General features: G+C 42.0%; 1 protein-coding gene across 1 annotated transcript in view; it reads left to right on the forward strand.

The window, feature by feature from the left end:
* col21a1 (collagen, type XXI, alpha 1) overlaps positions 1 to 14,352 on the forward strand; it is a 52,320-nt gene that overhangs the window by 13,981 nt on the left and 23,987 nt on the right. Inside the window, exons 8-9 of the mRNA XM_084142300.1 lie at positions 1,656 to 1,745; positions 2,997 to 3,059. Of these exons, the coding sequence (XP_083998426.1) occupies positions 1,656 to 1,745; positions 2,997 to 3,059 (153 nt within the window). The remainder of the gene's footprint in view (positions 1 to 1,655; positions 1,746 to 2,996; positions 3,060 to 14,352) is intronic.

The following is a 14,352-nucleotide window of genomic DNA, read 5'->3' on the forward strand; positions in this document are numbered from 1 at the left end:
TTTGCATTATTTCATTTACCTTCAACCAGTGTTATTGTTTTAACAGATTAGTCTATTAGTGTGAGATTACAGGTTGCCAGGCGCTTCCATTACATAATCTCGCTCCTTTTATTTCCAGGACGGAGAGGTATGTATTTTGGCTGATGGCTTTGCTCGCTTACAAAGTAAACCCTAGTTTCATTTTCATCGCTAGAGGTAAGACTATACTTTATTCTATGGTCTTTTGCAGTGTCACTAATCTGCTAGGGGTTGTGCAATGTATAGGTAACACTTTACCTTAAAGGAAAATTCCACCCAACAGCTATCTTTTGGTATTTATTTTATTAGTCCATTGCGGATATAATCCCAATTTGTTTTGCATGTCAGCAATCAAGTTTTCAAGATATGTAACTTACAGCCGGTATGATGCATTTTGCATCATATGATGCAATACGCAGCATCATATAATGCAAAATGCATCATACCGGCTGTATTTCTGTATTTTGAAAGTTATATACAGTATCTTGAAAATGTGATTGCTGACATGAAAAAGATTTTGGAACTATATCAATATGGCAATAACTGTAGTTACAACATTGTAATAGGGGAGGGAAGGTAAAGGGGGGATACCTAGTTAGTTGCACAACTAAATGCAGTCAACCGAAATGTGTCTTCCGCATTTAACCCAACCCCTCTGAATCAGAGAGGTGTGGTGGGCTTCCGGCGCCTGGGGAGCAGTTGTTGTTGTGGGTTAACTGCCTTGCTCAAGGGCAGAACGTCAGATTTTTACCACCTTGCCGGCTTGGGGATTCGGATCATCGACCTTTCGGTTACTGGCCCAACACTCTTAACAGCTAGGCTACCAGTAATAACAAAGTAATCACATGGTAGTGGCTTTATGTTGAACATACCTATAGTTACATTTTACGGATTTCAGGGTAAGTCGAAGGTAATAATCTTCCCTTGTGTCAAGCTAGCATACATATTTGAACTAATATGCAGTCAAGGTTTTTTGTCTCTTGCTATGAACATGTAATATAACCCTTTGTCTCTAGAACTACGTTTACAAAGTTGTTTTGCTGGAAGTGTCTGCTGTGTGAATGCTACTGTGCTGCTAAATGCTAAATGATTAGGCTGCTAAAAGACATGAACTGAATGCACTCCCTTGGCTTCAGTTGTCTGAGAGTGTCTGTTAGCAGGAAATCAGACATATCATTGATTCATTGCTCGAATGTCTTCCATATGACAAGAGTATGGCTTAGTGAACACTATGTTAAAACCTTTTACTGCATTGGGCTAAATCAGGGTCACACAAAGTAGTCTACTTTGAAACAAAAGTATACACCTCACACACCTGGCTATGGGCTTAAAAAAAGAAGACACCTGTACCATGTCAGATATAGAGTTGAAATGTATTCAATTTTGAGTTTGCATCCCAATAGTACACTTTATATACGTAACAGAAGACAGAAATATAAAAAATAAAAAAAACATTTGATATAGAAACACTGGATTTCCGGCTGTTTAAAAAAAATAATGTTGATTAATTATGAAATTATGAAAAATATTAATAACGTTCCACCCATGAGGCCACTAGAGGGCGATTTGGTAATTTGACTGCATGAAAGGGCTACATGTCATTAGTGAATGGTGTGCGTGTTTCTTGTTTATTCCAGTGCGCCAACGGCCCTGGTGACATCGACGTGGAGCCCACTCCAGAACCCTGTACCTGTCCTCCCGGACCTCCTGGTTTTCCAGGCATGAAGGTCAGTCAGAAGGGTTACACCACGGCACTTGCCAGTTTCTAAATCAAGTGTCAACTCCTTCCATCAGGACACGCTGCTGTGCAAATCAAATACACTTCTGAAAGTGTTTAACTTTTGAACAGTTTTGTGACGTAAATTGTTTTGTCTCCCCACAACTTGCATGACCAATTCATCCAAGATGCCGAACGTACAGCCAAATTGAAAGATGCGGTTCAAACGGATGTGGCTTTGTGCCTACAGTACGTCACGGTGACGGCAATGCATGTGATTGGGTTGTGGTTGGAAGATGTTATCAATAAGACCCGCCCCACTGCCCAACGTCTTTATTGATGGAAAGAACTAACCATTGAAATAGGGACTTGTTCCAGACTGTTTGTCAAGAGAATGTCAAGTTGACTAAAAGTAGAAACAGACTGACTCCTAGGCAAAATAAAGTGTACTGAAATGGGCCACAAAATAAAGTGCTGTGTGACACATTTCATTGTTCACAGAGCATATGCCAAAGAATTTATAAGATGTTAAAACTAACACTAAAACGTTTCACGAAGTAGCCTACCTTTAAGCAATATTACCATAGCAACAGGTCCTTTTATTCTGTAAAAGTGTACAAGGTTGCAGGCGTGTTTGTGTTTATAAGGCCATAGTCATGCATTGGTACAAATCCTGTTTTTCAACAGGAAAATATTACTCTTAAAGGCTTTAATAATACATCCAAAAGGCTACAAGCATGGCTGGTTCGCAGATAGACCTTTTGGGCTGAATCAGAGGAAACTGGTGGGAGGAGCTACAGAAGCTATAGGAGGAATCAATGGAATGGAGTCAAACGTTGTTTCCATTTGTTTGAAGTGTTTCTTACTATTCCATTTACTCCATTCAAGCCATTACAATGAGCCTGTCCTCCTATAGCTCCTCCCACCAGCCTCCTCTGGGGCTGATATATTACCAGGAATTGTAATAAAGGGCATCTTGAATCAAGTAAAGTTAAACATGTCCTGCTGAGACATGAACTCAGAATGATCTTTTGTACTCTTAAAGTCTGTAAAGCCTTGAAAGTTTTTTTCCAGGAAAGGTAAAAAGCATTTCTGTTTGAAGCTCCTCACAAAGAACATGTTTTAAAATCACATCGGTGCTGCTTGGTTTCTGAGTAGTGCTGCTTGGTTTCTGAGTAGTTCAGCGGTTTCATGAGTGGTGCACTTGCATTGTTTAAAAATCTAAATGGTCCAGTCAATAACATGCTGTGTTCTCTGTCAGGGGGAAGCAGGAACAATGGGGAACCCCGGTCAAGCTGGTCCTGCTGGTGCTGACGGTAAGACTGTGAGTACTACATAGTTTAATATACAAACATCCACTCACTTATCACCCATCAGAATCCAACACTTTTGGAGAAAATAAATGCATCGATAATGGATTCATTGCTATTCGGGACATTGCTGAATGGGCATTCAAATCAGTTGGATGCCAATTGGATGTTTTGGATGTCAAGATAATTCCCTTTCACGTTATAACAGTTAAAGAGCTTGGAGAGAAAGGGAAAGGAGGATACCTAGTCAGTTGTACAACTGAATGCATTCAACCGAAACGTGTCTTCCGCATTTAACCCAACCCCTCTGAATCAAAGAGGTGTGGGGGGGGGGGGGGGGCGGGGGGGGCGGGCTGCCTTAATCAACGCCCATGTCATCAGCGCCTGGGATAGAGTACATAGTGGTGCTAATGATACCCTTTCTCCAACAGGATTGACCTTACAGGGATTTCAGGGCATTTTCACACATTTAAAAGGAAAGGGAAAAGAGGTTTATGTCTGAGTGTTAAGTGCAGTACCTGTTTCTTCCTACTGGGTGGCAGGAGAAAAACTTTATGACTCCTGCCAGTGTGATAACTGGGCACACGAGGCGGCCCCGATGGAGATCGTTAATATTTCATTATTTGCAGGAAAGCTTTGTGTTAAATATGCTTAATAAGTCCAGGGCCCGTATCCACAAAGCGTATCGGAGTAGGAGTGCTGATCATAATGATTAAGATTTAGATCATAACGATTAAGATTTGGATCATAATGATTAAGATTTAGATCATAACGATTAAGATTTAGATCATAACGATTAAGATTTAGATCATAATGATTAAGATTATATGGACAGATCCTAGATCAGCACTCCTACCTTTGAGACGCTTTGTGGATACAGGCCCATATCTACTATTTCTAGACTAGATTGTACTCAGACGTAAGTAATCACTGCTGCCACAGTTTCTAACATATGCAGAGAGTAGATTTAGAAAAAAGTGCTATCTAGAACCAGAAAGGGTTCTTCGGCTGTCTCCATAGGATAACCCTTTGAAGAACCCTTTTTGGTTCCACGTATATCCCTTTTGGGTTCCATGTAGGACCCTTTCCACAGAGGGTTCTACATGAAAACCTAAAGGGTTGTAAGTGGAACCAAAAAAGGTTATTCCTGGAACCAAAAAGGGCTATCCTTTTGGAACCCTTTTTTCTAAGAGTGTAGACTTTGATATAATGATCTGGTTGCCACTGAAGATGCTGAAGCATATTGGATAGTCACCTGATTATATGTTACGTGGCTTATAGTCAGAATATAATGATTATGAAACAGACCATTAAGATAGTCATGGAGCAAGTCCTCCCTAATATTTAACCGAAAGAAAAAGAGAGGGATTTGCATGTCATGTAATTTGTGAAGGTGAATGTCTCTTTAATCTACAGGACAGTGTATAGCTTTATGATAAAGTGCCTACATATCTTCGTTTTATGTTGGTGTTTCATTTCTTTATGTTATAGCTGAATTGTCTTACCAGAATTGATTGAGTAGACCCTTAGAGAGTGTTAACCTTGCTAGCTATGATTTAATCATGATGAAGACCTTTAGGGGAATATTCATTTCTAAGGGCTAGACTTCATGCCATGAAGCAAATGTTTTTGGAAATCTGACAAATGTTTTAGGAGGATGCATGGTCATTGTTTCCATGAAACAGTACAGTACATCTTACCTCGCAGGGGACTGTCACTGTAACAGGATACATCTTACCTCGCAGGGGACTGTCACTGTAACAGGATAAATCTTACAGAAGCAGTTAACTGATTTAGTAGGCGTTTGTGCATTAGAGGGTTTGGCTTTCTTGGCATTTTTTTGTGTGGTATGAGTCAGATTTCACTGAATTTGTTAAGCAGGTGGTAAGAGTGTCTGTATGAATACTTACATCAGAACCTTGAAATTCAGTAACAGAAAACACGTGGCACATTTGCTGATATTGCTTGTTTGCTTGTACCATTTCTACTATCACTTTGAACTTGTAGGGGTGGTTTCCCGGACACAGATTAAACCTAGTCCTGGACTAAAAAGCAAGCTCAGTGGAGAATCTCTCAATAAAAGTTATTTTTAGTTCAGGACTAGGCTGAATCTGTGTCCGGGAAACCTCCCCGTAATGACTTAGTAATGTTTGCCTAAAGGGGCATATGAATTCAATTTTGAAAATCATCATTACTCTTGTAAATAGTCATGTAGCAAAGTCTGTTGTGTCATTTTCTGCCTAAACTACTGTATATCATGGACAAAATACCCATTGTTTCAGTAATTTTTATGAACTCAATTTGTTCATTGTTATCTATCAATGAACTCTTTATCAACTAGCTGTTCGGATGACATTTTGAAGTCCTATATTTTCATAGCTTGTTCCATTAGAAAAATGTATGCACTCTGGATAAGAGCGTCTGCTAAATGACTAAAATGTAAATGTAATAAAATTAGAGGCTTTGAAATACTGTATGGTTGGAAGGACAGTACATTGGTCTGTGTGGGGTGTTCAACTTGCACTCGATACTGATCTCTACTGATGACTGAGGTCACGAGAAGTGTAGACCAGTTTACAATACAAAGATGAATTATTTGTGAACATGTTGTGGCCTTTAAATACTGGCAGTGCATTGTTGGAGCAAATCTTCCTCCAAAGTACCATAATGTGATGAGAGAGTGTCTTTCATAAGTATCTTGTGAAGTATTTCCTTTGTAATCAGAGGAAAGATATCAGTTTAGTTCAAACCCTACACTACGTAACAATGAAAGCCGTACATGTCATCCTACTACATGTCATCCTCCCACTGAAGTCAGGGCAGATGTTACATTTGGGTTTATCACAAAATATGGAGGCTGTTTTATTTCAAATGCTAACGTCCGTAGCAACCGAGAATCTTTGAGTTCCCAGTAAACATCCTCTAGTGGTTTGAGTCATTAAATAGAATGTAATAATTATCTTAATTGGACAGCCCTCAAATTTTCCGCAATGAATTTGTCAGCACACTTACAGTTCATTGAATAAACAAATGGCGCCCACTTGCAGGGTAATCAAGTATGGGTGTGGAAGTATGAAAGGACTTACAGAATTGGAACCATATCCTGTACAGTAACCTAGTTTCCCATCATACAAATAGGGCAAATATCTATGATGGGGGGGGGGGTTAGAGGGGGGGGGGTAGAATGATTACTTTTATACTATCCCAGGTATTCCTTAAAGAGGTAGGGTTTCAAGTGTCTCAGTGGTCAGTGACTCCGCTGTCCTGGCGTCGTGAGGGAGCTTGTTCCACCATTGGGGTGCCAGAGCAGCGAACAGTTTTGACTGGGCTGAGCGGGAACTGTGCTTCTGCAGAGGTAGGGGGACCAGCAGGCCAGAGGTGGAAGAACGCAATGTCCTCGTTTGGGTGTAGGGACTGATCAGAGCCTGAAGGTAAGGAGGTGCCATTCCCCTCACAGCAACATAGGCAAGCACCATGATATTGTAGCAGATGCGAGCTTCAACTGGAAGCCAGTGCAGTGTGCGGAGGAGCAGGGTGACGTGAGAGAACTTGGGAAGGTTGAACACCAGACGGGCTGCAGCATTCTGGATGAGTTGTAGGGGTTTAATGGCACAGGCAGGGAGCCCAGCCAACAGCTATCTACAGTTGAAGTTTGAAGTTTACATACACCTTAGCCAAATACATTAAAACTCAGTTTTTCACAATTCATGCAATGTTACATGCAATATGCTTTGTGGACTTCACAGGACAGATGTTGCTCTCCGGTTTTGTGATGAAACAAAGGTGTGGTTGAATTTATTCTGCCACTGTGTCTTCTTCTTGTCTCGGCCTTAGGCCTACAGTTGAAGTCGGAAGTTTACATGCACCTTAGCCAAATATATTTAAACTCAGTTTTTCACAATTCATGATATTTAATCCTAGTAAAACTTCCCTGTCCTATGTCAGTTAGGATCACCACTTTATTTTAAGAATGTGAAATGTCAGAAAAATAGTAGAGAGAATGATTTATTTCAGCTTTTATTTCTTTCATCACATTCCTAGTGGGTCAAAAGTTTACATACACTCAATTAGTATTTGGTAGCATTGCCTTTAAATTGTTTAACTTGGGTCAAACCTTTCAGGTAGCCTTCCACAAGCTTCCCACAATAAGTTGGGTGAATTTTGGCCCATTCCTCCTGACAGAGATGGTGTAACTGAGTCAGGTTTGTAGGCCTCCTTGCTCGCACACTCTTTTTCAGTTCTGCCCACACATTTTCTATAGAATTGAGGTCAGGGCTTTGTGATGGCCACTCCAATACCTTGACTTTGTTGTCCTTAAGCCATTTTGCCAGAACTTTGGAAGTATGCTTGGGGTCATTGTCCATTAGGAAGACCCATTTGCGACCAAGCTTTAACTTCCTGACTGATGTCTTGAGATGTTGCTTCAATATATCCACATAATTTCCCTTCCTCATGATGCCATCTATTTTGTGAAGTGCACCAGTCCCTCCTGCAGCAAAGCACCCCCACAGCATGATACTGCCATCCCCGTGCTTCACCCCCTTTTTCCTCCAAACATAATGATGGTCATTATGGCCAAACAGTTCTATTTTTGTTTCATCAGACCAGAGGACATTTCTCCAAAAAGTACGATCTTTGTCCCCATGTGCAGTTGCAAACCGTAGTCTGGCTTTTTTATGGCAGTTTTGGAGCACTGGCTTCTTCCTTGCTGAGCGGCCTTTCAGGTTATGTCGATATAGGACTCGTTTTACTGTGGATATAGATACTTTTGTACCTGTTTCCTCCAGCATCTTCACAAGGTCCTTTGCTGTTGTTCTGGGATTGATTTTCACTTTTCGCACCAAAGTACGTTCACCTCTAGGAGACAGAACGCGTCTCCTTCCTGAGTGGTATGACGGCTGCGTGTACCATGGTGTTTATACTTGCGTACTATTGTTTGTACAGATGAACGTGGTACCTTCAGGCGTTTGGAAATTGCTCCCAAGGATGAATCAGACTTGTGGAGGTCTACACATTTTTTTCTTTTCATTTTCCCATGAGGTCAAGCAAAGAGGCACTGAGTTTGAAGGTAGGCCTTGAAATACATCCACAGGTACACCTCCAATTGACTCAGTTGATGTCAATTTGCCTATCAGAAGCTTCTAAAGCCATGACATAACTTTCTGGAATTGTCCAAGCTGTTTAAAGGCGCAGTCAACTTAGTGTATGTAAACTTCTGACCCACTGGAATTGTGATACAGTGAATTATAAGTGAAATAATTTGTCTGTAAACAATTGTTGGAAAAATTGCTTGTGCCATGCACAAAGTAAATGTCCTAACAGACTTGCCAAAACTATAGTTTGTTAACAAGAAATTTGTGGAGTGGTTGAAAAAGGATTTTTCATGACTCCAACCTAAGTGTATGTAAAGTTCCGACTTCAACTGTATGTAGTACTTCATATCTAGGGCAGAGGCTCAAGTTTTCCATAACAGCTGCAAAGCAGCAGCATGAGCGCTAATTCATTAATAAGTTTAATATGCTCGCTTGACGTAAAATTATGAAGTGTATGGTGCTTGGCGGCGGCGCTCACGACTCTCACGATCATAAAAGTACGCCTCCTAAAAGCAATGGAAAAAGGGGTTCACCCTCTTTCATGGCAATGTAGGAATAAGATTTGGAGAAAATACATTGCCTGATGTTTGATTAAACTGATTAGCATTTTTCAACAGGCAGGGAGCCCAGCCATGAAAGCAATTGAAAGCTGGCTGGAGGTCATGTCCTCATATACATTTTGGTTGCCCTGCTGTGAGGACAATGTCATTGTTTACCAATAACCTTATAACCTTTACTTTTACAGGATACCAACTACCTTGACTTAAGTAAACCAGAAACATGTTTCAACTTATAAAGGCTTTATAGAGCATTTATAAAATATTCATAATCACTACATAGAGGTCTTACAAATCCTTTATAAGCAAGGTCATTCTACATAAAGAGTGATATAAAATGTCCTTACATCTGCTTCGTCAAATGTATCAAATCCCTTTTGGGACCCTTCATATATCATTTGATTATGAATTACTTCTGAAGCATCTATATGGGCCTTATAAAGGGCTCATGAAGGCTTATAAAGTGTGTATGTATGAAGGTTTTAAAAGTTGTTTTGTTTTAAAGGGGCAATCTGCATAGAAATGAATGATATGTCCCCATTGATTCTTGAAGAATATAAGTTATAAATGCCTCATGAGCTTAGTTAAACTGTCATACCCCATCAGAACCCAAAATGGTATCTTGTTTTACTCCAATATTTGTAAACAAAGTAAATGTAAACAAACACTGTATAGCCTGTATAGGTTAAAACTATAATTAGCTAACATTTACATTGACTATATAGTGATAACGCATTCATTACACATCTATAAGCATTTCAGGAACATGTTATAACAGGTCCCAACCACATTGTTAAAGGTTAATGAAATACAGTGCATTCGAAAAAGTATTTAGACCGCTTGACCTTTTCCACATTTTGTTACGTTACAGCCTTATTCTGAAATGGATTAAATTGTTTTTTTTCCGCCTCATCAATCTACACACAATACCCCATAATGACAAAGCAAAAACAGGTTTTTAGAAATGTTTCCAAATGTATTAAAAATGAAAAAATGAAATATAACATTTACATAAGTATTCAGACCCTTTACTCAGTACTTTGTGCAGTGAAAACATTGAGTCTTCTTGGGTATGACGCTAAAAGCTTGGCACACCTTTATTTGGAGAGTTTCTCCCATTCTTCTCTGCAGATCCTCTCAAGCTCTGTCAGGTTGGATGGGGAGCGTCGCTGCACAGCTATTTTCAGGTCTCTCCAGAGATGTTCGATCGGGGTCATGTCCGGGCTCTGGCTGGGCCACTCAAGGATATTCAGAGACTTTTTACAAAGCCACTCCTGCGTTGTCTTGGCTCTGTGCTTAGGGTCATTGTCCTGTTGGAAGGTGAACCTTCGCCCCAGTCTGAGGTCCTGAGCGCTCTGGAGCAGGTTTTCATAAAGGATCTCTCTGTACTTTGCTCCGTTCATCTTTCCCTCGACCCTGACTAGTCTCCCAGTCCCTGCCACTGAAAAACATCCCCACAGCATGAAGCTGCCACCACCATGCTTCACCGTAGGGATGGTATTGGCCAGGTGATGAGCGGTGCCTGGTTTCCTCCAGACGTGACGCTTGGCATTCAGCCCAAAGAGTTCAATCTTGGTTTCATCAGACCAGAGTATCTTGTTTCTCATGGTCTGAGAGTTGTTTAGGTGCCTTTTGGTGAACTCCAAGTGGGCTGTCATGTGCCTTTTACTGAGGAGTGGCTTCTGTCTGGCCACTCTACCATAAAAGCCTGATTGGTGGAGTGCTGCAGAGATGGTTGTCCTTCTGGAAGGTTCTCCCAACTCCACAGAGGAACTCTGGGGCTTTGTCAGAGTGACCATCGGGTTCTTGGTCACCTCCCTGACCAAGCCCCTTCCCTCCCGATTGCTCAGTTTGGCCGGGCGGGCGGTGGTTCCAAACTTCTTCCATTTAAGAATGATGGAGGCCACTGTGTTCTTGGGGACCTTCAATGCTGCAGAATTATTTAGTTACCCTTTCCCAGAGACACAATCCTGTCTCGGAGCTCTACGGACAATTCCTTCGATCTCAAAGCTTGGTTTTTGCTCTGACATGCACTGTCAACTGTGGGACCTTATATAGACAGGTGTGGGTCTTTCCAAATCATGTCCAATCAATTGAATTTACCACAGGTGGACTCCAATCAAGTTGTAGAAACATCTCAAGGATGATCAATGGAAACAGGATGCACCTGAGCTCAATTTCGAGTCTCATAGCAAAGGGTCTGAATACGTATGTAAATAAGTTATTTCAGTTTTTTTCAGTTACAGGTTAAAATACAACTGGCAATCTAATTTCTTCAAGCCAGTATAACAACAATCTTCAATCAATAGATACCCGGATGGTGGCTTGCGCACTACTCAGACAATAATAATGCATAGGACTACATTACTTCAATCAATTTTATTTTATATAGCCCTTCTTACATCAGCTAATATCTCGAAGTGCTGTACAGAAACCCAGCCTAAAACCCCAAACAGCTAGTAATGCAGGTGTAGAAGCACGGTGGCTAGGAAAAACTCCCTAGAAAGGCAAAACCTAGGAAGAAACCTAGAGAGGAACCAGGCTATGAGGGGTGGCCAGTCCTCTTCTGGCTGTGCCGGGTGGAGATTATAACAGAACCATGCCAAGATGTTCAAAAATGTTCATAAGTGACAAGCATGGTCAAATAATAATCAGGAATAAATCTCAGTTGGCTTTTCATAGCCGATCATTAGAGTTTAAAACAGCAGGTCTGGGACAGGTAGGGGTTCCATAACCGCAGGCAGAACAGTTTAAACTGGAATAGCAGCAAGGCCAGGCGGACTGGGGATAGCAAGGAGTCACCACGGCCGGTAGTCCCGACGTATGGTCCTAGGGCTCAGGTCTCTCAGTTGGCTTTTCATAGCCGATCATTTAGAGTTGAAAACAGCAGGTCTGGGACAGGTAGGGGTTTCGTAGCCGCAGGCAGAACAGTTGAAACTGGAATAGCAGCAAGGCCAGGCGGACTGGGGGCAGCAGGGTGTCATCATGCCCGGTAGTCCTGACGTATGGTCCTAGGGCTCAGGTTCTCAGAGAGAAAGAGAGAACGAGAGAATTAGAGAGAGCATACTTAAATTCACACAGGACACTGGATAAGACAGGAGAAGTACTCCAGGTATAACCAACTAACCCCAGCCCCCCGACACATAAACTACTGCAGCATAAATACTGGAGGCTGAGACAGGAGCGGTCCGGAGACACTGTGGCCCCATCCGAAGAAACCCCCGGACAGGGCCAAACAGGAAGGATATAACCCCACCCACTCCGCCAAAGCACAGCCCCCGCACCACTAGAGGGATATCCCCAACCACCAACTTACAATCCTGAGACAAGGCCGAGTATAGCCCACAGAGGTCTCCACCACAGCACAAACCAAGGGGGGGGGGGGTCGCCAACCCAGACAGGAAGATCACGTCAGTAACTCAACCCACTCAATTGACGTACCCCTCCCAGGGACGGCATGAAAGAGCACCAGCAGGCCAGTGACTCAGCCCCTGCAACAGGGTTAGAGGCAGAGAACCCCAGTGGAGAGGGGAACCGGCCTGGCAGAGACAGCAAGGGCTGTTCGTTGCTCCAGCCTTTCCGTTCACCTTCACACTCCTGGGCCAGACTACACTCAATCATATGACCTACTGAAGAGATAAGTATTCAGTAAAGACTTAAAGGTTGAGACCGAGTCTGCGTCTCTCACATGGGTAGGCAGACTGTTCCATAGAAATGGAGATCTATAGGAGAAAGCCCTGCCTCCCGCTGTTTGCTTAGAAATTCTAGGGACAATTAGGAGGCCTGCGTCTTGTGACCGTAGCGTACGTATTGGTATGTACGGCAGGACCAACTCGGAAAGATAGGTAGGAGCAAGCCCATGTAACGCTTTATAGGTTAACAGTAAAACCTTGAAATCAGCCCTTGCCTTAACAGGAAGCCAGTGTAGGGAAGCTAGCACTGGAGTAATATGATCAAATTTCTTGGTTCTAGTCAGGATTCTAGCAGCCGTATTTAGCACTAACTGAAGTTTATTTAGTGCTTTATCCGGGTAGCCGGAAAATAGAGCATTGCAGTAGTCTAATCTAGAAGTAACAAATGCATGGATTAATTTTTCTGCATCATTTTTGGACAGAAAATTTCTGATTTTTGCAATGTTACGTAGATGGAAAAAAGCTGTCCTTGAAACAGTCTTGATATGTTCGTCAAAAGAGAGATCAGGGTCAAGAGTAACGCCTAGGTCCTTCACAGTTTTATTTGAGACGACTTTACAACCATCAAGATGAATTGTCAGATTTAACAGAAGATCTCTTTGTTTCTTGGGACCTAGAACAAGCATCTCTGTTTTGTCCGAGTTTAAAAGTAAAAAGTTTTCAGCCATCCACTTCCTTATGTCTGAAACACAGGCTTCTAGCGAGGGCAATTTTGGGGCTTCACCATGCTTCATTGAAATGTACAGCTGTGTGTCATCCGCATAGCAGTGAAAGTTAACATTATGTTTTCGAATAACATCCCCAAGAGGTAAAATATATAGTGAAAACAATAGTGGTCCTAAAACGGAACCTTGAGGAACACCGAAATGTACAGTTGATTTGTCGGAGGACAGACCATTCACAGAGACAAACTGATATCTTTCCGACAGGTAGGATCTAAACCAGGCCAGAACTTGTCCGTGTAGACCAATTTGGGTTTCCAGTCTCTCCAAAAGAATGTGGTGATCGATGGTGTCAAAGGCAGCACTAAGGTCTAGTAGCACGAGGACAGATGCAGAGCCTCGGTCTGACGCCATTAAAAGGTCATTTACCACCTTCACAAGTGCAGTCTCAGTGCTATGATGGGGTCTAAAACCAGACTGAAGCATTTCGTATACATTGTTTGTCTTCAGAAAGGCAGTGAGTTGCTGCGCAACAGCTTTTTCTAAAATTTTTGAGAGGAATGGAAGATTCGATATTGGCCGATAGTTTTTTATATTTTCCGGGTCAAGGTTTGGCTTTTTCAAGAGAGGCTTTATCACTGCCACTTTTAGTGAGTTTGGTACACATCCGGTGGATAGAGAGCTGTTTATTATGTTCAACATAGGAGGGCCAAGCACAGGAAGCAGCTCCTTCAGCAGTTTAGTAGGAATAGGATCCAGTATGCAGCTTGAAGGTTTAGAGGCCATGATTATTTTCATCATTGTGTCAAGAGATATAGTACTAAAACACTTAAGTGTCTCTCCCGATCCCAGGCCCTCGCAGAGCTGTGCAGATCCAGGACAGCTAAGCCCTGGAGGAATACGCAGATTCAAAGAGGAGTCCGTAATTTGCTTTCTAATGGTCATGATCTTTTCCTCAAAGAAGTTCATGAATTTATCACTGCTGAAGTGAAAACCATCCTCTCTTGGGGAATGCTGCTTTTTAGTTAGCTTTGCAACAGTATCAAAAAGAAATTTTGGATTGTTCTTATTTTCCTCGATTAATTTGGAAAAGTAGGATGATCGAGCAGCAGTGAGGGCTCTTCGGTACTGCACGGTACTGTCTTTCCAAGCTAGTCGGAAGACTTCCAGTTTGGTGTGGCGCCATTTCCGTTCCAATTTCCTGGAAGCTTGCTTCAAAGCTCGGGTATTTTCTGTATACCAGGGAGCTAGTTTCTTATGACAAATGTTTTTCGTTTTTAGGGGTGCAACTGCATCTAGGGTA

The sequence above is a fragment of the Coregonus lavaretus genome (assembly GCF_964263955.1).
Source record: "Coregonus lavaretus genome assembly, chromosome: 25".
NCBI classification, from domain to species: Eukaryota; Metazoa; Chordata; class Actinopteri; order Salmoniformes; family Salmonidae; genus Coregonus; species Coregonus lavaretus.